General features: G+C 33.3%; 3 protein-coding genes across 6 annotated transcripts; 2 read left to right on the top strand and 1 right to left on the bottom strand.

Annotated features, from left to right (window-relative positions):
• LOC109721824 (serine/threonine-protein kinase RIPK-like) lies at positions 9,201-15,619 on the top strand. The gene is made up of 5 exons (XM_020249620.1): positions 9,201-9,762; positions 9,889-10,024; positions 12,801-12,937; positions 14,498-14,621; positions 14,841-15,619. The coding sequence occupies exons 1-5, from the start codon at positions 9,364-9,366 to the stop codon at positions 15,353-15,355; spliced, it is 1,311 nt and encodes a 436-aa protein (XP_020105209.1). The 5' UTR covers positions 9,201-9,363; the 3' UTR covers positions 15,356-15,619.
• On the bottom strand, positions 16,076-17,217 carry LOC109721825 (protein LURP-one-related 6-like). The gene is made up of 3 exons (XM_020249621.1): positions 16,822-17,217; positions 16,490-16,732; positions 16,076-16,354 (listed from the first exon to the last, which is right to left on the bottom strand). Exons 1-3 carry the CDS (start codon positions 17,053-17,055, stop codon positions 16,223-16,225), a joined length of 609 nt encoding a protein of 202 aa, XP_020105210.1. The 5' UTR covers positions 17,056-17,217; the 3' UTR covers positions 16,076-16,222.
• On the top strand, positions 21,945-24,923 carry LOC109721662 (guanine nucleotide-binding protein subunit gamma 3-like). Of its 4 annotated transcripts, none has more exons than XM_020249384.1 (5): positions 21,945-22,171; positions 23,102-23,154; positions 23,582-23,626; positions 23,703-23,747; positions 24,443-24,923. In XM_020249384.1, the coding sequence occupies exons 1-5, from the start codon at positions 22,013-22,015 to the stop codon at positions 24,735-24,737; spliced, it is 597 nt and encodes a 198-aa protein (XP_020104973.1). In that variant the 5' UTR covers positions 21,945-22,012; the 3' UTR covers positions 24,738-24,923. The 4 variants fall into 4 exon arrangements, with proteins under 4 accessions (XP_020104973.1, XP_020104975.1, XP_020104972.1 ...); XM_020249386.1 differs by having other exon boundaries at positions 23,699-23,747; XM_020249383.1 differs by having other exon boundaries at positions 23,102-23,163.

Raw genomic sequence — 24,989 nt, 5'->3', positions numbered from 1 at the left:
GTTCTCTTGGAATCCTAGGGCACTTTCAACATATCCTATAACTTAGTGGCTTAAACAATGAAGTGGTTATTGATGATAGGTGATGTTTATACATCATGCATGTCATTATATTGTTATGATCTAGAGTTCCCATCTAAATGATGCTCAAATGCTTTAATGAAATTTAAACAGTTGTGATTTTGTGCAACTGTTTAATTGGGTTGGTCGCAACTGCCTTTTGATCTTAAATTTAAAATAAAAAGATGTTGGCACCCACCACTCTTCCTTGGCCCTGGTTCAGTTATTGCATGAGCCTGGACCACCACATCATCAGTGAACCGCCCGTATATACTTGTTCCCCACCATCCCATTTCAAGTTCCATATATACGAACCACACCAAAACCTAGTTCTTTTTACTTACAAAATCAAAGAAAATAATCAAGATAACTCACTTACCAACCAAATTTACAACACTGTTAATTATAAGTGGTAATTAAAGTGAGATGTATGTTTCGGATGAAATATTTACGGTAAGTTTTATTAGCGCATCTTTTATCTGAGCCAAACTCTTGTTCTAAGAAACGTAGATTTGATTTGAGCAAAAGTATGATAGCTGGTACAACTGGGTGTTGCTCGACAAATTAATCCAAAGTTAATCCATTTGGAGAACTTTAATGATTATTTCCTCACCTAATATAATCTTATTATTAGGTCAAACCCCATGTAAGGTTAATTATTACTCTGCTTTAGTTCACGAGTTTGCTACCAAAGTTTGATTCCAGTTTAGACGCCACCAAATTAAGTCAAATTGACCAGCTGATCACCCAGAAATCTTAAATTAGAATAGTTTGAGCCTAAGTTTATTTCCCACTTTGATCCAAATGAATTGAGTAATTGTATTTTAAGACTATTTTAAGAGTCTTAATTGTGATGGAATAGATCTTTTGCAAAATGGAAGTGTTGTTCACACAGAACTGCTCAAAGATATATGGATAAACTTATAATAAAAATGCAAAAATTAGGCCAAATTTTGTAGTATTATTGCTTTTTCTACAGAAAAAATCTCTCACTCTCTCTCTCTTTGCTAATTAGCAATGATCTTACTGCTACTTCAATAGTAGGAAAAAAAAAAAAATCGCAGGCAAAACAGATATATTGTTTAGTAGGCACAAACTTAAAATAAAAAATGGAATTACACACAAATATATATATATAATCATATTATGAGTTGGGCAAGATAAAGTATGGTACAAAAAAGGACTTTTTTTATAAAATAACCTTTTAAAATTTTATTATTTGTGAAATAATTTTGCCAAAATTATATTTAAAAAACTAATCTTTTAAAAACGGTGAATGGTTCACCGCCTTCACCGGTTTCTTAATTTCTTAGAAAAGCGGTGAATCATTTACCGCCTTTCACTTGTTTATTATTATTTTTTTATAACCTTAACAACCACATAAATATTTTAACAAATTATATATAATCTTAATAACCTGAAAATTCTAATAATCTATCCATACAATCCTAACAATCAAAAAAGATCCTAATAATCTATCCATACAATCGTAATAATCAAATATCACATATAATCTTAACAAATTGAAAATCCTAATAATATATCCATATAATCCTAACAATCAAAAAAATTTTAATAATCTATCCATATAATTCTAACAATCAAACAAAAATTCTAATATTTCACACACAATCTTAACAACCTCACTTTTTTTATTCCCCATATAATCTACGTACAATTTTAACAACCTCATCTTTTTCTCTTTCCCAAAAAATTATGAAGAAGACAGTGAATGTTTCACCGACTTTAAAAAAGACTTTCAGAATGCGATGAATGATTCACCGCGTTTCGAAAGTTAATTTGCTAAATACAAATTTAATAAGGTTATTTCACAAATTATAAAATTTTAGATGATTATTTTGTAAAAAAGTTCTACAAAAATTCCATCCCCAAAAAAAAGTAGTGGGAATTCTTCCTCTTCCCACCCATACATAAGTTGACGACTTAAAAAAAACTAATTAAATAAAAAAAATCCAATCTTTTTTTAAATTATTTTTTATAAGATAGTGCATGCATTCATTTCAGAAAGAAGGCAACTACCTTGACTTGTCATAAAAAAAAAAAAATCTCACAAATGAAGAAAAGCTCATAAAGAGGAAGAAGAGTACAAAAGAAGAGTCCATTGACACATGTGGACCACCAAAAATACAAAAGAATATGTAAAATAATATAATATTTATATATATAGAGAGAGAGAGAGACAAACCATATGGAATCAAATTTAACTTCCCTTTCATGAACCCATCCTTGTTTTAAGATAGAAGAATGGAGGAAAAAAATTATAAAAGAGAATCCTCCTTAAAAGTGTCGTAAAGTATAAAACATAAAGTCAAGATCTCTTTTGTTTAAGTATTGGTTATTTGTACTTTGCAATTTTGTAGTTCAAAGTGTAGCACTTTGTCTCTTCGATAGTTCTTATTTTGATTTTATATAAAAATTCAAGACTAGGGATACTATATTCTTATGAGCATATGTACACTCTTTTATATTTATAAGTTTTCGGCTATTGAATTAAAGGATGTGCGGTTAGGATGATAATGGTCCATGATTAGAATGATAGTAATCCCCTGAAGTTAAGTAGATGGTTGGTTGAATAGTATGATCTAACATGTAGAAATAATCAAAGAGATACATTTAACGGTCGAAAATTTATGACCATAAAAAAAATTATACTTATAAAAATATAGTAACTGTACTAAACAAATCAATATACATCAAGAAATATAACAAAATATTTCTTACACTTTATCATCATATAATTTCAAAATACGGTACAATATTGCATGTGCATCCTTTTTTAGGAAAATCTATTATGAAACACATATAAGACAAATTACTATAATTCAAACTATAGGATAATAAACTACAAATACACTATATTTTAAGAAAGTTTTATGAAGTTTCTCGGAAACAATATATGCTCCCTCTTTTGCAATCATAAATAATGTATTTTACGAGCACGAGCACAAGGACAAGTTCTAGAAGCCCCAATTTTTTATTTTTGTCCAAACACCTCAAGCAACTATTAAAAAAAAAAAAAGGATGAGAAAAAAACTCAAAGAATTCATGAGAGACCATAGACATTAGGGGCTAAAACACACCATTGGGCCAAATAATATGTCAAGGTTTCCTTTCCTTAATTTGGAGCACCTAATCCCCATATTTTTGTATATTAGGAAAAGAAAGTGGTGAGGTGTCCAATTTCCCCTCCCTCAATTTCACGAAAAATTCTAAAATATAACGGGTATATTGGTGACGTGGCGTAACAAACCAATCAAATGTCTCTTTTTAAGAGTATATATCCCATCATGATTATAAAAAAATATTTTTATTATATTTTTATTTGAAAAGAAGAAATATGATTGACTTGTTATTGATGACGTGGTGCAACAATGTAAAATTCCTCTAATTTCACACTCTGGATGGGTGTGTCTTTATTGTGCCACGTCAGCACCAGACCGGAAAGAAGGTTCTATTTAGTGGTGGCCTGTCTGGTTCTCCAAACTGGCGATGATGGAGCCGGCTGCAACTTCACTTGATCAGTTGGATTTGTTTCTGTACTTTTTCTCCAACCAACTTTGATAAAATATTATATATTATTAGTGTTACAACTTTATTTTGCTTCTTGTTCATTAGTTGGATATATATATATATATATATATATATATATATATATAATTGAATATAGAGTAGGGCTATTATATATACTCTTATGAGTATAGAGTTTATTGTATTTGTAAGTTATTTTTAATTATGAAATTTAATTTTTAAAAATTTCAAATACGTTTAATTAAGTTTAACGGTATTGATTGTCGATTCGAAAATTTTATAATAAAAAACGACATGTGAGTACGAAGACGATCATACTCATAAAATTAAATATAATAGTCAAACTCTCTCTCTCTCTCTCTCTAGAGTCCGGCTACTATACTCTTATGAGTACGATCGACTTCGTACTCATAAGTTGTTTTCGATGATAGAGCTTCCGAATCGACGATCCATACCGTTAAACATTATCTAGAGCATTTAAAACTTCTAGAAATTAAATTTTATAATTTTTCGATATCATTTACCCTAAGATCAAAAGCTCACAAAATTGACAATTTTTAACGACCGGTATGAAATATTTGCTAGTTTAGCGGTGTAAAAGAATCAGAATAGGTTGATTTTTTGATAGAAAATTCTATTCACTACCTAAATAAAGATCAATAACTCCGATCTTAGATTGAAGGATCCGATCATTCATTTTTAGGATGTCGTTCAATTTTGACCGTTCACTTTATACCCGCTTGATGGACTTTATAATGATTTCGAAAAATTACGAAATTTATTTTCTAGAAGTTTTTAAATACTCTAGATCATGTTTAACGGTGTGAATCGTTGATTCGAAAACCCTAACATCGAAAACAACTTATGAGTACGAAAGGCTCTAGGGTGTGGTTAGGATGATGTGGTTAGGATGATGTGGGCCCCCTAGGGTTGAGTAAGTAGTTGGTTGAAAAGTATAATCTAACGGGTAAAAATAATCAAAGGGTTAAATTTAACGGTGGAAAACTCGATAGCACCAAATCCTTGGTGCTATCGATAGTATCCCAGCCGAACTATATATATATATATATATATATATATATATATATATATATATATAGTAGGGCTACTATATTATTATGAGTATAGAGCCTTTCGTACTCATAAGTTGTTTTCGATGTTAGGGTTTTCGAATCGACGATCCACACCGTTAAACATGATCTAGAGTATTTGAAACTTCTGAAAAATAAATTTCCTAATTTTTCGAAATCATTGTAAAGTTAATTAAGCGGGTATAAAATGAACGGTCAAAATCGAACGACATCCTAAAAATGGATGATCGGATCTTTCAATTTAAGATCGGAGTTATTGATCTTTATTTAGGTAGTGAATAGAATTTTCTATCAAAAATTCAACCTATTCTGATTCTTTTACACCGTTAAACTAGCAAATATTTCATACCGGCCGTTAAAAATTGTCAATTTTGTGAGCTTTTGATCTTAGGGTAAATGATATCAAAAAATTATAAAATTTAATTTCTAGAAGTTTTAAATGCTCTAGATAATATTTAACGGTATGGATCGTCGATTCGAAAGCTCTATCATCGAAAACAACTTATGAGTACGAAGTCGATCGTACTTATAAGAGTATAGTAGCCGGACTATATATATATAGTCCGGCTACTATGCTATCGGTAGCACGGAGCGCTCTGTGCTACCAAGTTGTTTTCGATGATGCGGCTTCCAAATCGACGATCGGCTCCGTTAGACTTGATCTACACTATTGAAAGTATTTGAAAACTAAATTTCAAATTTTTTCGACATCATTTGACTAGTGATCAAAAGATCTCAAAATTGACAATTTTAATGGCCGATGTGGTGTGTTTGTGAGTTTAACGGTGTAAAACAATCCAAATGCGATGAAAATTTTATAGAAAATTCTTTTCACTATTTAGAATAAGATCAGTATATCTGATCTTGAATTTAAATCTTTTATCATCATTTTTTATGAGATTTTTATTTTCAGCCGTTCAATTTTAGACTACTTGTTTGATAGGTAAATGATATCGAAAAATTATGAAATTTAGTTTCTAAATACTTTCAATAGTGTAGATCAACTCTAACGGAGCCGATCGTCGATTTGGAAGCCACATCATCGAAAACAACTTGGTAGCACGGAGTGCTCCGTGCTACCGATAGTATAGTAGCCTAGCTCTATATATATATATATGTATCTTTGATCATTGATGGAATCGAAGTACATATAAAGTGTCTGCTTGCATCCCCTTCTATTTATATTTTTAGTAACCATAGTTTTGTTTATCATTTGATTAAAACATAAACAAGTCTAAAGGTTTTGCTACAACAAAAGCAGTGGAAATTACATTCGATCCAACTCTAAAAAAAGGAACTTCAATTTTTTATTTTTTATTTTGAGTGGGGAAGAGAGTGATCCACTTTATTCATTGCGATTTATGAACTGAGCAATATAAAAATAAGACAACTTGGCCTCAGAGAAAAAAAAGAAACAAAGAAACAAAAAAACAAAGAAAATAAAAAGACTCCCATTCGGGCATGGCTATACACTGACAATATTGAGACACCCCAAGTTCTGCACTAAATAGTATTGAACCCATGACTTCAAAGGCGCTTGACATCTCTGAATACTAAGGAGTCAGTTTTTTTTCGTTGCTAGAAGATACTGTTGTTACCGACCATCTCTAGAGCAAGTGGCAAAGGGTTTGGTGGTTGGTATCCGAGACTCAAATTCGAATTCTAGTTGATTCATATTTTCAGCTAAGTTTATTTCTAAATAAAATAAACGAAGAGGGTAACGTACTACCTATCTCTTAAAAAAAAAAGAAAAAAAGAAGATACTGTTGTTTCTCTCAAGTCAGATACTCCACCAACATCCAGCTAGTTTAATTAGCACCAAAAACTTTCAATTTTATAGTACGAAATGAGGATATAATACTGTGTTATTCTCACTAATAACCTTGTATTCTCACTAATACCGACCGTCCCTAGAGCAAGTGGTAAAAGGCTTGGTGGTTGGTACCCGAGACCCAAATTCGAATCCTAGTTGATTTATATTTCCAGCTAAGTTTATTTCTAAATGAAATAAACGAAGCGGGTAGCGTGCTACTTATCTCTCAAAAAAAAAACCTTGCTCAAATAGTCCTTAACACAAAAACACGCTCCTTATTTCTAGTTAGATAACTCTTACTCAAAACACACTTTATTATCCATAAAATGTGAAAAATTAGTAGGATTTGTCTTCCTGACAATAATTGTAATTTCTCTAACGCAAAAGCATTTTTTACTAAATTCTATATATCAAACCTAAAGCCTAAAAAAGGACCCTCTATTTACACTCACACGGAATAGTTTGGACACACAAAGAGAATGAAATGCAAATATGTTTGAGCATTCGTTTGCTACTTTGGTGTGCACTCTTATTGTTATGTCTCTTTTTGTTTGCACATGTTACATGGGCAAGCTAGAAGAAAGGGGGTTAAAAAAAAAAAAAGATATATAAGTAATTTTTCTTAATTAAGACAGGAATTCCTTGTTGATCATGTAATATTATAAAGTATCCAACCATGACACGTTCTTACTAATTTATTGTTGTAAATGTGAAAAAAATTACTAAATTTACATTTGAACGTTTTTATATAAGTGTTAATATTTAATAAAACGATTACGCACCATGTACTTTTTTATGCCATATATATATATATATATATATTACATAAGCGATAACGTGTGCCCAATTAATAAGAGAGTAATTCTCGGTAAAGGAAGAGGCTTTTATAAGGGAGTCAAATACATTAATCTTTCTTAAAACAAAATAAAAAAAGAAACCTGTTTTTGTGGCCTAGCATTTAAAGAACACAACATTTTCTAATATGTATGCTTCAAAAGATCCCTGCTTAAGTAAGAAGCTGCGACTAATGGAGTACGTGGGCGTGATTCATGACGAAATATACACATTGATATTACGTTGTAATATAAAACATGTAAAATTGGTTTGGACAATTTATAATTGAGGTAAATTAGGTTCGTATTCTTATCCTTGAACTATTCCTCCGTTTGGTTGGGGGTTAAGGGGTGGAATAACCCCTTAACCCCTATTTTAATCCCAAATACTTCTAAAAATGGGTGGGGTTAGCTAACCCCAGCTAACCCCACCTCAAATGGGTTATCCCGGGTTAGCTAACCCCACCTAACCCCACCAAACCCTAACCAAATACTCTTTTCTATTCATAACAATCCACTATCCTTCTTATCCCACCTATTCCAACCAAACATTATTTTTTACTATCCTGACTTAATTCTAACCTCCAACCAAACACAAAAATACTTTAATCCCACCTTAACCCTAAACTTAATACTATTTCTGAAATAACTAATTTTTTCTTAACCCTGAAGCAAATGGTTTTTACTTTTCTTTGTATTCACACACAATGTATTCGTACACAGTAGTAATCATGTGGGAAAAGTGCAAAACAGCTTCACATTGTAGAGTTTTCGAATTGAAACTCTTCTTTTTAGAGTCCAAAATAGAAAAAGCAAAAAATCTTTAGATTTTCTTTCTTTTTTTAAAAAAATCATTACTTGTTTGATATAATTATGACTTTGGTTTTTTAAGATTTTGTTTGTTTCCCGTAAGTGACTTCGATTCTAATAGGTCTAAAATTACTTCCACTGAACTACAACTACAACTCTATAATAATATTAAATTATTAAATAGAAAATAAAATTAAAGTTTTTATAATAACTTTCAAACAAATAAACAATCAAATGAGAATAATATTATTGATGACTCCACTCATACGTAACTAGAAAGGACTTGCTTGAGCATGTTAATCATGCTAATTCCTTAATAATGAATCATGTTGGATACAATTAGGGCTTATAATAAAAATAGATGAGAAAATGAGAGATTTTAGCTGACATATCCTCACTAACCGTATTAGCGCAAGTGATAAAAGATTAATAGTGGGTGTGAGAGGTTCCAAGTTTGAAACTTAATTATCTTATATTTTCAGCTATGGGCTATTTGGTTTGTTGAGAAAAGTGTGGATTTTTTGTTTTTCATTTGTTTGGTTATAAGAAAAAAAAGTTTTTATAAAAACCTTTTTTATATTTTTTGGAGAACTAGTACATGTTTTCGTTTTCTTAAAAAAAAAATGGAAAAACGAAGATACTAGTTTTTCATGAAATATGAAAAAAAGATTTTCAAATATACTTCTTTTTCTTGAAACTAAGCAGAGAAAAATTGGAAAAGGAATAATTTTTTGAAATTTTTTTAGACTTTTCCGAAGAACCAAATAAACCTAAATTTATTTCTAAAAAAATAAACAAAATGGGATAGCGTTCTATGTTTTTCTCTAAAAAAATAATAGTACATTGCTCTCTTTAAAAAAAAAAACAAAAAAAAAGAGAGACAAACTCTGAAATCTCCAAATCTCTTATTTATTTTTAATTTTTAAATATTCTTTTTTTTTTTTCCCTCCTCTCCAACTCACCCTATAATAACAAAAGTCAAGGGTCAACTTTGACATTTCCCACCCCAAACGACCCATGAAGAACCCGTCCATATAATTCGGTACATATAGCAGTGGTTGGTGAGCTGTGAATAATCACCTCTCTCTCTCCCCTCTTTGATCCCTTCCACTATCTCCCCTCTCCCTTAAAAACCAAACTCCACATTCATGTTCCCATAAACTATAAACCCAAGAGATCGAGCTCCGGGACTCCCTCATCCCTACCAACTATGACTAAGCAGTCGTGGCGGTCCCTCCTGACGGGCTGCTTCGGAAAGCGGGTCGCCAACCGCGGCCCGAAGGTCCGGTCCAGGAGGGGGCAGGTCGTCGCGAAGCAGAAGTCGCTGCAGAGCCGGCTGTCGTTCTCCGAAGTGAGCAACTCGACGGGCCTGCTGTCGCCCGAGGACCTCTCGATATCGCTCGTTGGGTCGAACCTCTACGTGTTCACCCTCGCGGAGCTCAAGGCCGCCACGCAGGGGTTCTCCATGAGCAACTTCCTCGGCGAGGGCGGGTTCGGCCCCGTCTACAAGGGCTTCGTCGATGAGAAGTTGAAGCCCGGGTTGAAGGCCCAGTCGGTTGCCGTCAAGCTGTTGGACCTCGACGGCGCGCAAGGCCACAAGGAATGGCTGGTACGTCGCATCAAATTCGCACGGACGAACAGACAGATAGACAGTCACAGCGACGAACTAATATAATTTTTTTTTTTCAGTATATATGATTTTTTATCATCATTATTATCATTTTTGCATGAACAGGCCGAGGTAATATTTCTTGGGCAATTGAGACACCCTCATCTCGTGAAATTGATTGGATATTGCTACGAAGACGAGCACCGGCTTTTGGTCTATGAGTTCCTGGCGCGGGGAAGCTTAGAGAACCATCTTTTCAAAAGTAAGTTAATTATTTTACTTTGTTTTTTTCTTTTTGAAAAAAAAAATCATTAATTTTCAAAAGACAAAATTAAAAAGAAATGGTATATTTATGTGATCACTTTGAACTTAAGATATTTGGGACTACAAGCTATTATTGTTAAATATTTGGTGAGATATATATTAATCTTGATGTTGATATGACTTGTTAACTTACACCTTGGAGCTTGTATAAGAAGCTCATATCATTATTATTATCTTTCAGTACTTAAAATGACTCTTCTTTCGAATATTCCACTTTCCATTTTTTATTAAATAAAAATGTACAAAATTTATCTAAAATATGGATTATTTTGAATTGCATACTCAATCTTTCCGAGTTTTGGTTTTACTATCCAACCTTTCAAATCGTTTAATTTAAGTGATTGGCCAACAGTACTTTTGACTTTAAAATTTGAATGCAGCGCTTATTTTTACAGATTTAGTTAATATATACTTTATATAATTATCACAACTATTAATTAAAAAAATTAAGTAATTAGCTTAACTTTTGAAGACGAAGTATTGTTGATTGACTCAAATCGAACAAATTGAAAAATTGGATAGTAAAATTAAAATTTTAAAAAGTTCGATAGCTAGCTCAAATTCGTTCATAGTGTAGATAAATTTTGTATGTTTTCACCTATTTATCATTCCGTATGTGTAGTAGCTAAACTTTGTAATAATGAAAGAAAATATCGTTTTCATTATCATTATTATGCCAAAGCGTTGTTCCTTGGTAGGTTTACTTGCACCGAAAACATACTTTGTCGAAAATACTTATATAACAACATATGAATATTCTCTTTTTAAATAAAAAAGAAACAAACAAATTTTCTGATATATGATTTTTGTACATGATAAAAATGAGTTTCTAAATTAAAAAAAAAGATAAAAATAAGTTTCTTTTTGTTTTTTAAAGATTTCGCCAAAATAATTTTTTTCTGTATTTTGGAAAAATATTAATATCAATAAAGAGATAAACTCAACAAAAATGATGATAAAACAACACATCGCAAGAGAGATATATTATTTCATTTTCGTTGTCTTTTCTCTCATTAATTGATGGTCTTAAGTTGATAATTCACCCTAAAAGTTTTTACACGTGATATGTAGAATTGATTTCCTTATCCCAAATAATGACTAATCATCCCATCTTAATTAATTAATGAGATATAGTTGGATAGTCATGGCCTTCATTAATTAATTCCCATTACATTTTTCTCTCATTTATAATGCTTTTCTATATTTTTCCAACCACTTCAACTGCTTTAGTGACTTAGTTGATTTGCGCTCTATTTTATGCTCCAAATAAACTAAAAAAATTAATAACCCTATCAATCTAAATCATCATAGTACTTTGTCAAAGTCTTTCTTAACCTTTCCCCACCACCTATTTCCCTCTTCCGTTAACTTGTACTCAAAGTCCTTTCTTGCAGGGGTCATCTTAACTTAAGCTTTGTCTTAAAACTATAAATTAATTAATTAGGCTAAATTGTACAATAAGTAGTACATGTACTATCCTAATACTACAAATTGATTTTTGTACTTTTTCACTTAACTAATCATCGCTTTTTGTCTTACAATGGCTTTTTTTATCTTGTTTTGGTCAAACTAATTAAAATAAGTTACGTAGTTTACTGAAATAATATGTTTTGACAAAAGTATAGAAACTAAATCGCAATATCAGAATAGCAAAGAAACAATTTATACATCTACTTTGTAAATTATGTACTAGTGTATTAGTAGCTAACAAAAGTAGAAAAAGTTAGGGCTGTGAACAATCACATGGATGTCATGCAGAGATACTTTTGGCCAAACAACTAGAACTACACTTCATATCATTCTTTTCTTTTTATTAGGGGTTAAGTTGTCAAACACTTGTATATAGCAATTTTAGTGAGATCACCATCATCATGTGTATGAAGACTAAAACATATAATATGCCACCTTACCTACTTCACTTTAAAGATTACTAAAAAAAAAAAAGAAAAAAGGAGGGACCATGGATTAGGGGATCATGGATTAGCACCTATAGGCTATATATACTCCAAATATGCTAAAAACATGGATATTAATAAGGGTAAACTTCAAATAACATTCCTGTGGTTTCACACTTTCTTACTTTAGTATCTTATAGTTTAAAGTGTGTTAAGTTAATGTCCTGTAGTTTTATTTTTATCTTTTCGTCAGCTTTTTCGTTAATATTTCGTTAAATTATATACAAAAAACTTCAGATATCTCACTTAGATTTATTGAATATTCACTTTAGTACCCTTTAGTTTTAACTTTGCCGCTGATTTAACAAAAAAAATTAATGAAATCGATAATCAAAAGATAAAAACGAAACCACAGGACACTAAATTGATACACTGTAAACCACATGGTATTTCATTGAAAAAGTGTGAAACTACAGTAGTCGTATTTGAAGTTTTCCCTATTAATTAATCGCCTCGGTTGGGCCGGATCGAACTTGGGCCTTATTTGTGCCGAGGGTCTACGGACCGGCCCAGTCTCATAAATTTAAAATCTTCTTTTTCTTTATTTATTAAATAAATTATTGTAGTCCAACAAACCCCTTTTTTTCCTTTCTTTTTGTAATAATTTTAAAAAAGTAAAGTATATAGAAAGACTCTCAAATTTTAAACAAAAATGATACTTGATTTTCAACAACTCGATCAGGTTCATTTATTATGCAATATTTTAGACCTTGACCTAATACATTGCTTCTTTTTTTTTTTTTTTTTTTTTTTTTGCAGGGTTCTTTGCTTCGTTGCCATGGTCAACACGCTTAAAAATTGCGGTGGGAGCCGCCAAAGGCTTGGCCTTTCTCCACGAATCCGAAAAGCCGGTTATCTACCGGGACTTCAAAGCCTCCAACATCTTATTAGACTCGGTAAATTATTAATCCCCCTTACTAATCCCCTCTCCTTTTTTATTTTTCTATATATACTCCTCTATCAACAAGTACATTTCATATGTCATCTCTAATTAGAGCAGTGGGTATGTATTTTTTTTTCTGAGCAACATAACCCTCCGATTGAATTCTGTTAAAAAATGAAAAAATAAGAAGAATGATATGTAAAGCTACAGGGATTTCATTTAGGAGAAACTTAATAATAAAATTATAACACTTTCATCTTTTCCTAGTTTACTACTTTTCCTAGTGGCATGTTCTTAAAGAAAAGTAATATATATCGATGACAAGGGAGTTAATAAATACCACACATTTTGAACATGCAAACGCATGATGTTACAATAATATATTTATTTTTATTACTATTATTACTTTTTTTTTAAAAAAAAATGTTTACCTACAACCGATGTTACATTTCTTATCTGATTAATAATAATAATCCGTCCAAGTTGGTGATGAAAGGTTCTAAGTTGGCGAATAGAGTCCATGATGGTTGGCTGGTCCTCTTTCAATTGGAAACTTCTATAAACTTTGAGAATCTTAGACTAATGATAAGTTGATAATGATGGATCCCAACTTGACCAATTAAATTAAGCATCTTCACCAGTGGTCAATCTAGTTATCATTTTTATAATTATTATTATTGTTACGATAAGGATAAACTTAATACTCTGCCATCCTCTCGTTCAAAAATTATACTTAACTATTATGTGGTTATTACAAAATTTCACGTTGTTATCCTAACTCGATAACAATTTTTTTTGGATACAATCACAGAATAGTTAAGCGCAACTTTTTGAACTACAAAATAATAAAGTTAAAACGAGCTAAATCATTATTATTATTATTATTATTATTATTATTATTATTGTGATGTTCCGAAAGAAATTGTTATCGCATATAATGTATAAATTTTAAAATAGTAACAAATGATTGAATTGAATCAGATTGTCCCCACATAAAAAAGCTGCTCAGATAAATTTTATTGGTGACCTAATCTCCTTGTTGTTGCTTGTGGTGTAGTGGTTAGGAAACTTTAGTGCTCAACTCTTAACCATTTGCAAGAGATAGGTAGGGTACACGCGTGCTGGCCCCTAGATTGGCCGTTTGATTTGCTTCACATTTAAAAATTTAGAAATATGTGGATCACAAAAAATGTAACCATACCAAATAAAGTATTAACAAAACGTATCGTAATTGTCAATTTTTAAAATGTATATATAATATAATAAATTTAATTATTTTATGCACATATTTTAAAATATCATACATGTGCGTGGATCGAATCTCGTAGTGAACATCGTAATAATTAGATCAGGGTGTTGTGCACCCTACGGCCCATGAAAGAGAAGGCCTGGGCCGTTTCATAACTGGCAATGCCATTAGGTGGGCCCAACCTGGGCCGCATTATTATGTTTCATATAATGCGGTAAAACTCTTTTCATATTATTTTAAATAAAATACGAGTTCTAATTACTTCGTGAGAAAAAAAAAGGGAAAAGAAAAACACACTAACGTGAACTCTGATTAAATTTGTAGGACTACAAGGCGAAGCTCTCGGACTTTGGGCTCGCAAAGGACGGCCCCGAGGGAGACGACACCCACGTCTCAACACGTGTCATGGGCACGCAGGGCTACGCCGCGCCAGAGTACATCTTGACTGGTACGGTACAAATCATTCAACACCTTCTCTACACTACCAATTTTCTTTTTTTTTTATTTTTTTATTTTTTTTCTCTTTCCAATATAAACTTTAAAATTGAGCACAAGAATTATGATTTAGTAATGCAGGATACTAAAATAATACATACAAAACTAACATCTGTAATTTATTTTTTTTTTTACTCCCTTCCTAATTTTATATATACTTTTGGCATGTCAGGTCATCTGACGGCAAAAAGCGACGTGTATAGCTTCGGAGTAGTGCTGCTGGAGCTGCTTACGGGCCGGCGGTCGGTGGACAAGAGCCGGCCGACCCGAGAGCAGAATTTGGTGGAGTGGGCGCGGCCGTGCCTCAACGACGCGCGCCGCCTGGCGCGCGTCTTGGACCCCGGCCTTGACGGGCAGTACTCGGCCCGGGGAGCCCAGCGCGCCGCCGCCATCGCCTACCAATGCCTCAGCCAGAACCCCAAGTCCCGCCCCCACATGTCCGCCGTCGTCGACGCCCTCGAGCCGCTCCTCGACCTCGACGACGTCCCCCTTGGCCCCTTCATCTACACCGTCGGCCCCGATAACACCAACGGCGACGTCGACGCTGCCGCGGCGAAAGCCGAGGACAAAGAGAGTAATGCGTCGCAACAACAAAGACAACGGCACAAGCTGAAGGCGCCCCGGGAGCTGGGGAATGGGGTGTATAAAAACTCGCCCAAACACCGCCACAGAGAGAATGGGACGTGACTACGTGTGTTTTATTCACGAGTACATACATATCTTTATATATGTATTTACATATATATGCATCAAGTGTGATCACTGTGTGTAGGTAGATTAGAGATGTATTACTCTTATACGGTGTACGTATCCTTGCATCCATGATTCTTTGTATGGGAATCTTAAAGTGGGATGTACATGGTAGAGTTCCTTGTGGGCTATGATACAATGTGTACGTAATTGATCGATCCGAGTAATTAAACAACGTAAACGCTTTAACTGCTAAGGAAACATGCATGTACTGCGTAGACGTTACAATGCGCTGAAGCTGAGCATGAGTGTGCTCAAAAGGGAAAAGAAAAAGAATAGAGTTAAGTTACTAGGATAGTGCATGTTAGTATACAATTAATTCACATCCTAGTATAAACATTTTCTTGCTATTGTGCCCGAGAACTTGTACCGTACGTACGTAACATCCATCCACAGTTTAACTTGAAAGTTGAAACTTATTTCCCAATCAATTGTAGAACTACGTAATTAATTAAACAACTAAATAAAACAATTAATTAATAAACCCAAAGATACTGTTCCATCGAAGGAATTCATGATTACACACTTCTTTCAAATATACACGAGGATTCAGTTTAATTACATCAAACAATACAAACAGGAAAGAACTATTTATAATATATACTACCTAGCTAGTATAATAAAGCAATTTGTCACGCGAAATTTCAAAGAGAAACATTTGACAAACAAATCTGTTCACCTACCCATAGGAGAAAATTCTTGCTAACAAAGTCTACAGAAAACATATGGATCACTGATTATGAGGATATGTTCTCTACTAAATCAACTAAGTGTGAACAACTCAATACACCTTATAAATTTCCATTAACACCTTGTTGCCTCACCATGTATGTTATCAAGAATTGCTACCACTCCGATCACAAACGCTTGATCGTAGCCCGGTTGCATGACGACATAGTAAATATCCTTCCTTGTCATCATGTCCTTCGCTCCCATCTATCAAAATCAGAAAAAAAAAAAAAAAAATAGCAACAAATTAAAATTGTAAATTCGATAGGCACATTCTCATGCGGGGTGGTCTCCAAATACAATTTTGTGCTCTTTGTTGGTTGATTTGTGAGATCTATTTACCTGTGCTACGACGTTGCCTCTTCGATCTTTTATAGTGCAAGCCCTCTCAACGAACGATCCGACCACCTCGAAGTCCCAACCTTTTACACGCCCTTTAGGTTCTACTAATATCCGAACCGCGTTCTTCATTGCGAGGGGTGATTTTGGATCAAGTAAGCTAAACACTAGCTTACTTGGTTCATCGTAGTCCATTAAATAGCCTCTCCAATGGTTGTAAATACTTAGTGCTTGAACCACACCTCCCTTTAAAGAGTAAACAAAAAGTTATATGAGAAAAATAGATGACGAAAAGAACGAGAAGGAGAAAAGTTATCGATTGATCAATAGATTACCCTTTTGTGAATGAAAAGTATTGCAGTTCCATCGCCATCTCTTACTATTAGCTCTCCCATAGCACCGAGAATTCCGCAGCCATCGACACTAAATACCACCTTTTGAGTACTGTCCGTGACCACGAGACCGCCTCCATTCACATTAGGAGGCCTCTTTCTCACCATCAACACCGCCTTTGACGAAGAACAATAGATCTTGCTAACAATCGGTTTTAAAATCGTCGATCCAGCCATGAGTACCTTTCTGTTTAATTAGTCCTTTTCATTCGGCTCCCCTTGAGATAGCATATACTTGTGGAGTTCAAATATATAGGAATGGAGACTCTCCTTGTTCGAGCATGAAAATGCATTCATTATATAGAAAAAAGAAGGGAATAAATTTTGAGTGTGGAGAACTCTTACAACCAAACTTGTGGGCTTTGTAGAGGTGGTGATTGTTCTTTACAAGTTATGTGGTGTGGAACTTGATGGCTCATAGAAGAGAATAAATTCTACAAGTAGAAAGGTGCAACTCATATATAGAAGCATCTTTGAATGGAAATTGCTTCAAGGTAGTGAATTACTCTTGTTTTAGGAGTAATGCATGCCCAAGCTTCATGTACACTACAAGCTACCACCAATCATCACCTTTTTCCATGTGTTGCATGTGGAGAAACTCATGTCACTTTCAAGCAGATTCTTTTGAGTACTAGTAGTTTTCCATTGGTGCAAACTTATATACGTCCACCCTATATATGATCCTTGATTAGATTACTTGTACTCTTTTTTGAGTACTATTGCACAAATTAACTAGTAGCTGCATCTTTTATATATTATCAAAAATGCAACTTGTACATCTATAAATTAATGAGATACAAATCTTAACACCTAAATCATTCAAGAGTTGGAGACAATCTTTTTAAATTTTTAGTATTAAAAAAATAAAAATGTAAAATACACTAATATGAGAAAATTAAAGAAGCTCTTGGGGGGGTTGCTTACAAGAGTTATGCTTACCTTTTATATGTACAGATAGCATATCTCTTTACTACAACTTCACTCATAGTTGCTCGATCTGTACTGTATTACGCCGATCATCTTGAGTATAAAATACTAAAATCATCTTCAAACCACTCTCTTTTGTCAACTAAAATTTAAAATACGTACGAAAAATATAGAGTAATGTGAAAAAAAATATCATACTCCCTACTGTTGGCTTTGATCCCAAGGAATCTGAGCCGTTGATCAGGTTCCATGAAAACAGGGTTCGCGCCTACAGATGGGCTATACTTGGGCCGTAAATGGGCCTTGCTATGAATCAGGCATTGGGCACAACAAGTGCTCTTAACTGGGCTTTAGAATGGATCGAGAGTCTAATTACTGAGTGTACGGGGGACGTTTTTGGGTCCACGAAGCATTGCTCGCTTTGCCAACCACAACCGACCAGCCCGACGTGGTTGCCACGTGCTATCTACTGTATCCTCTGCCACTGCGAAATTTTGCGTGGACCTTGTCCATCATGAACCGACCTTTTCCAGCCACATACAATATTTACACAAAATATCATGTTAGTTTAATTTTTAGAAGATAACCATTATTTCAATAAACAGAGTTCCAATTATGTAGGCTCCTAGGATATATAATTGATTTTTTTTATTTATATTAAGTTTGCGATTAAATATAAATATATATAAATATCGTTCTATACTAGCTTGTGTAAGTTTTTGAAGAATACCATTGTTTCATAAAATTTAATATATTGACATTTCAGACTATAATTGACATTTCCATTTGATAAGTAATGATCATTTTTATTTATGAGATGGTAATAATTTTAGAGACTCCGACCATTCTTAGCGTCTGTAACAAATGATTTGATGGTTAGTATTCAAGGTTTTAAGTTTGAAGCCTAACTAGCTCTCATTTTTTAGGTAGGTTTACTTAAAAAAAAATAAAAAACAAAGTGAATGTTTATTTAGGTATGCGTAATACAAATATATTTTATTCTATTATATATATTGGCTATTTAAGAATTGTAAATTATATTTATTAGTAATGTAAACGGTAAGAAACAGATCGATTTATCAAATTCATTAATATTTATTGACTATTTTATTCGTATAAACACAATAAAAAATGACTCTTGACTTGGCAAACCACTAATGTAATAAGATATCAAGACGAGAGTTGAGGACTCTGGAACATAAGTACAGCATGATATTCTCTATTTTATAATGTTATTCTTATACATGTTTAATGTATAGTTGTGTATATTTTTTTGGGTTAATTACATACAGTTCTCTGTAAATATATTTATATAAAATTTAACTTTTCAAGTATACTACTTTTCAAATATACCCCTACTGTTAGGATCCGTTAGAAAAATACAATTAACAATAAATAAAATACTAAATCCTGATTAGTTAATGAGGTAAATAGACCTTTTTATTCTTTTTATATTATTTGTGATCATAGAAAAAAAAAAGATGAATATTTGAAATTTTTAGAAAACTTCTGCACAATTCTAAACGTTGGGAGCTTTTGGAAAGACGTATTTATAATGGCAAAAATTTTATTTTATTTTTTTATTAAAAAATAAATAGTATTATAATGGTAATTATAAATTGAAGGGATAAATATAAATATCATTTAACTTTTACAGAAGTAAATATAAGAAGTTAAACTTTATAAAAATATATTTACTATTTGATATATTTATAGGGAGCCATATGAGAGATTAACCTAAACTTACCAACTGATCAACTACCTAGCAGGGTGCTAATCATGCTACCATGCAAAACCCAAAATAATTTTCTCTTGGGGAAAAAAAAAAAAAAAAAGGACAACTTCAAATACCACGGTGTGGGTTCGAACTTTCTCACTTTGGTGGTTTAAAGTGTATCGATTTAGTACGCTTGATTTTATTTATTTCTTTTTATTATCCCTTTTATTAATTTTTTCGTTAAATCAGCAGTAACAAAGTTAAAACTAAAAGATAATAAAGTGAATTTTCGATAAACATAAGTGGGATATCTAAAGTTTTTTTTGTATATAATTTAACGAAATGCTAACGGAAGCGCTGACAAAACGAGAAAAATAAAATTATGGAATACTAAATTGATATAATTTAAATTATAGAATCTAAAATAAAAAGTGCAGGAACACTGGGGTGATATTTGAAGTTGCCAAGAAAAAAAAAAGTTGTGTTTTGGCTGACATGGCGGACCAGGTCCACCCCAATAATGTCTCTCTCTCTCTCTCTCTCTGCTCTGCCACGTTTCTCTCTCCTCTGTTTCTGAGTAGTACAGAGTTTGCAGAGAGAGAGAGAGAGAGAGAGAGAGAGAGAGAGAGAGAGAGAGAGAGAGACGACGATATGAAGAGACACCCCCCCGCTGCCACTTGCTGCGCACGCGTTCTCCGTCACTCTCCCTCTCTCTCTCTCTCTCTCTCTCTCTCTCTCTATTTGTACTTTGAATTCACTGGCCCATTTTCGGAAACTCTGATATTCTCACCCCTTCCTTTTTATCTCTTACCGCTCTCACCTCCATGATGATTGTTTTTGCCAAATGCGGCAAACTTATTAAATACCACCAGGCGAGCGAAAAATTTTAGAATGCAGCAGGTATATTGGTGACGTGATGTAATAAATTAATTAAATATTTTTTTTAAAAATATATATTTTATTATAATTATAAAAAAATATTTTTATTATATTTTTGTTTGAAAAGAAAAAATGTAATTGAATTGTTATTGATGACGTGGTACAAGTATGACAGTGTAGAATTCCTCCAGGCGAGCACGCGCGGGAGGTGAGTTTACCTTTCCAGTTACTGTACTCTCTTTTATTATTATTGTGTTAATAAATGTAAGCCTAATAATGCTACGTAACAAACGGATGAGGGAAATAAATGCATGCTACTATAATCTTTTTTTTTGGAATTTGGCATCGAATTACTAATTTTGATAATGATAATGCGCAAAATGAAGGGTGGGGTATTATGAAGTTGCTGCGTTTGTTAATTTGCTATTTGTATAAAAAAAAAATAACATAAATTTCGCGTTTCAAATGATGAATGGATATAGCATTTCAAAAATATTCGAAACTTTTTTTTTTATTGAAATTAATATAAAAGGTTAAAATAATATCAGGCATTTGATAAGATTCGAAATCAAAAATTTTTGCTTTGACACTATTTAATTATTATACAACTGTTGTTTTTATTCTCATTTATATCAATATATATGAGTGGCGTCTCACTATTCATGATGTCACCTATTTTAAAGCTACTTTAATTTTAGCACACTTAATCTCTAAAATATTATAGCTAAATTAAAAAATTTAATTATATTATATCGCATATATTGAACTATACAAATCCGAAGTGTTATATTTTTTTCATCTTTTAAGCTCTGACGTTCTCGTCAAACTTTCAGACATATTCGCAAGCACCAGAGAATGTGAGACTTATCTCGCTAGTCATAATCAATCTTGTGCAAAGTCATGCTCCACCCAGCCAAAGAGCCACGCTCTGCTCGCTATATAATCTTGGCTCAATCGAAATTTATTTCACACTTTCGATTGTGATTAATTCTGAAACCAGCTGTGACGCTCCACTTTTCAAGACACCATTCCTCCAGCTATTCTAGAACCATTCTAATTCGAACATGATAATAGACCCTCTTAAACCTCTTGAATTTAGTCACCGCCAGCACTACTATAGCAGATTAAAAAAAATTATCCTATCATATCTCATAATCTATTCTCTACTGTGTCACAATATAAACATACACGAATGGTATATAAAAATAAATCAATCTGTCAAATATCTTGGGATCATACATGTAAATACATCAATAATTTGTATATACAACACCGACCGTTCCTAGCGCCAATGACAAAGGATTTAGTGATTGGTATCTGATGTCCCGAGTTCAAATCCTTATTGATTCATATTGTCGGTTAAATTTATTTCTAAATAAAATAAAGAAAGTAATTAGCATGCTATCTATCTCTCTTAAAAAAAAAAAAAAAAAAAAATTGTATATACAACAGTTTACCAAAAAAAAACTGCATTTCCTTTAATTCTACTCTTATATACTTTAGAAATCTCTGACACAGAGAACGGCACATTTAACATCTCCTGATATAAATACCTCTCCAGGTATCGCCTGCAGACCCATACATTTCCATTCTCGGTTGGGATCTCCGGCGATGGCGGCGGCGGAGGGCGCAGTGGCTCCGCCGCCGACGGCGGCGCCGCCACCGTCGCCGCCGCGGCCGAAGTCGCCGCCGGGCTACCCCGACCTGTGTGGGCGTCGCAGGTTGGGCGCGGCGGTTCAAGTACTTGACCGCGAAATCGCATCTCTTGAGGTACGCACATGTACATTCTCTCTCCTTTTTCTTCATTAAAAGTTAATGGATTAATGAATAAATAAACCAGATTAGAGGGGTTTATTAAGCACGTGGCAACGCACATACGGTTCTGTGACAATGTTGGTTAGTGTTGTTGTGGTGTGTTTTGATTAGATCTCATGTTTTGTGGAGCGCTAAAACATGCACACTTGATTGAAATAAGCACACGTGGTTTAGGCACCTTCGTTACATTGTTAACATAATCGTTATATTTTTCTTTAAGAGCTTTTATTTATTTATTTATTTATTTTTTTATGGATAGAAAGTCTCAATGTGATAAGCTTTGGGTTAAAGCATTTTGTGTATTTTGATTCCAAATTTAAGTTTAATTTGGTGATGAAAAAGAAAGGGGCAAAAAAAAGATAAGAGTTCATGCCTCTAAGACAAGTGGGCATTTTTTTCTTTTTTTCTTTTAAGAATGCAATAAAGGTAAATGGTGATTATTAGCAATTTTTTATTTGATTTTTATTATCTTTGTAGTCAGGATATGGCATATGCATTTACAGCTCACATGTCACATTATCTTCAAAAAATACTTTATCAGGAAACTCTGCAAGCTCTTCTCTTTCTATTTTTGTAACCTCTCAATGGAATTGAGGGATGGTTATTGTCAGATGAAGAGAAAGTTGGGGCATGGAAAATTTATAGCCTTTTGTACTTATAATTTCAGTACAGCGAAAAACTGATTTTTAAGATACCGCAAATATTTAGAAATATAAAGTCGAACACGTTTTGTGAGTTTAATTCAACAATTTTGGAGTTAAATTGCCGAGGATCGCAATCAGAATGATGCAAATGCACCTGTTAAGATATGCCCTTTATATTCTGTGCTTTTGGTTAGTTGTTGGTGAAATTTTGAGCAATAATGCGGAGGATTATTTTACGCAGGCGGATTTACAATCACTTGAAGGACTAGAATCTGTTTCCAGTTGCTGCCAAGAGTATGTTCGGTTAGCCAATTTTAGTCTGCTTCTTAAGAGAACGTCAAATGAGAACGAAAGTTGTTCGAATGTAACCACGGAGTTAATTCAGCAGTCGTAAAATTAGTCTTATGGCCAATTTGAAAAAGAATGTCTGTCCCTACAGTGGATTAGAATTGCTGTCGTAGCTTTTGAAACCAAGAATTAGCCTAATTGGTATCGATTCTGATATTCTTTTGATTCAATTTCTGACTTGCGTTGCAGCTTAGTTGCTCTACATAGCTAAACTTGAATCTAAGAACTTCCCTTATAAACAACATTCGGAGGTTTAAAGAACTTCTAGTAGAGTTATTTGATGAACAATTTTGAAAAATGCTAACCCAGTTAGGCATGGCAATTTTTGCCATCTCATTTTCTGATAACTATGAAGTGCCTGATACTTTTGCAGGGTGAATGAATTTGTTGGCACGAATCCGGATCCATTTATACATACGTACGATCTTACACCTTCAAACTTTATATTTGTCTTATGAAGAATATGAATATCTTATATTTTCTTCCTCAGGCAGAACTGAGAAGCAAAAGGAATCGCACCAGGTTGGGAAGCGGTTCCGGTACTTTTCTTACCCCCACCCTTGCTGTTCAGAATAAGGATTTTAAAATAATGTTTATCATGTGACAACTTAGTTCCAACATAATGCTTAAGCTTGTTACTGAGTAATGCAACGAGAAACCTTGAGGTCGTGAACTACAGCAAAGCACAGAAGGGAATAAACCAAAATATTGATAAAGGGACTCTGCAGCTCCATACTATTTGTTCTTCCTTTTCTTTTCTTTTTTTCCCTATGTGCTTCATATCGTAGTCCATAACTTAATAACAGCCATACTGTATTGTGATAATGGGTGATGCGTAGCTGAAGCTTGAGTCATTTGTAATACTACACTGGCAACTATCACTCTCAGAGTATTCAGTACATTGCAGAAATAAACAAACTCATATGAAAACAATAGAAACATAACAGTGTTATGAAGTATACAAAGAACATTCTTTAATATGTTTACATGAAGACAGTTGTTTCCTCAAAAATGTCCTCCTGCAACCTCTTGAATATTTCCCTGTAATTTTCAACTTTCGGTTAACTGCTATACCACGCAATCGAAAACTACATTATTGTTGTACATCACTAACTTTTCTTATTTAGATTTACTACGTTCAATCCTCCTTGCAAATTCTGAATATGGATGGTGAAGTTATTTACCTGTTCATACATGATAAGATGTGAAAGGTTAGACAAACATTGTTCTACAGGATGTGTTTCAACTTCCAATGGATTTGCTGCTCCAATGGCTTCCCTCCAAAGGCAAAAAGACCAATTTGCCCTTTAGGACAACTGAAAACCTTATGTTGCCGCCGCTGTCACGGTGGATGCAATTGCTGCAGCTGCTGCGATCTTTCTTGCTGCAGAGTTTTGTGTTGTAGCCGCCCGAGTTGCTCGTGCCCAGAATTTTCTTGCGGTTGCATCTGTTCTTGCTCAAAATTTACAGAGAAATGTTCCAGGCGTGGGTGCAGTAGTACTTCTTGCATCAGCAAGTGTCTGTGTTGACTGAGGAAGTTTTGATGCATTCCATCATGCTTTAACTTTTGTTGCGAGTTCCATGTGATTCTATTTTGGATTTAAATAAGACATTGCTGATTAAATTTTGTGCTCATTCTAATTTCATTTACTTGAAAACTTGGAGAATTGATAGTTTGAACTTTTCATACTACTGAGTGCATCAAGAGAAGCAAATTATAAAAGTTGTTGTCGCTTTTTCATCAATCTCTGTTCTTTCACTCTCATTATTGAACTGCCATA

This window comes from Ananas comosus, linkage group 15, assembly GCF_001540865.1.
Source record: "Ananas comosus cultivar F153 linkage group 15, ASM154086v1, whole genome shotgun sequence".
NCBI classification, from domain to species: Eukaryota; Viridiplantae; Streptophyta; class Magnoliopsida; order Poales; family Bromeliaceae; genus Ananas; species Ananas comosus.
The sequence above is the reverse complement of the archived record's forward strand: the minus strand, read 5'-3'. Positions and strand labels throughout refer to the sequence as shown.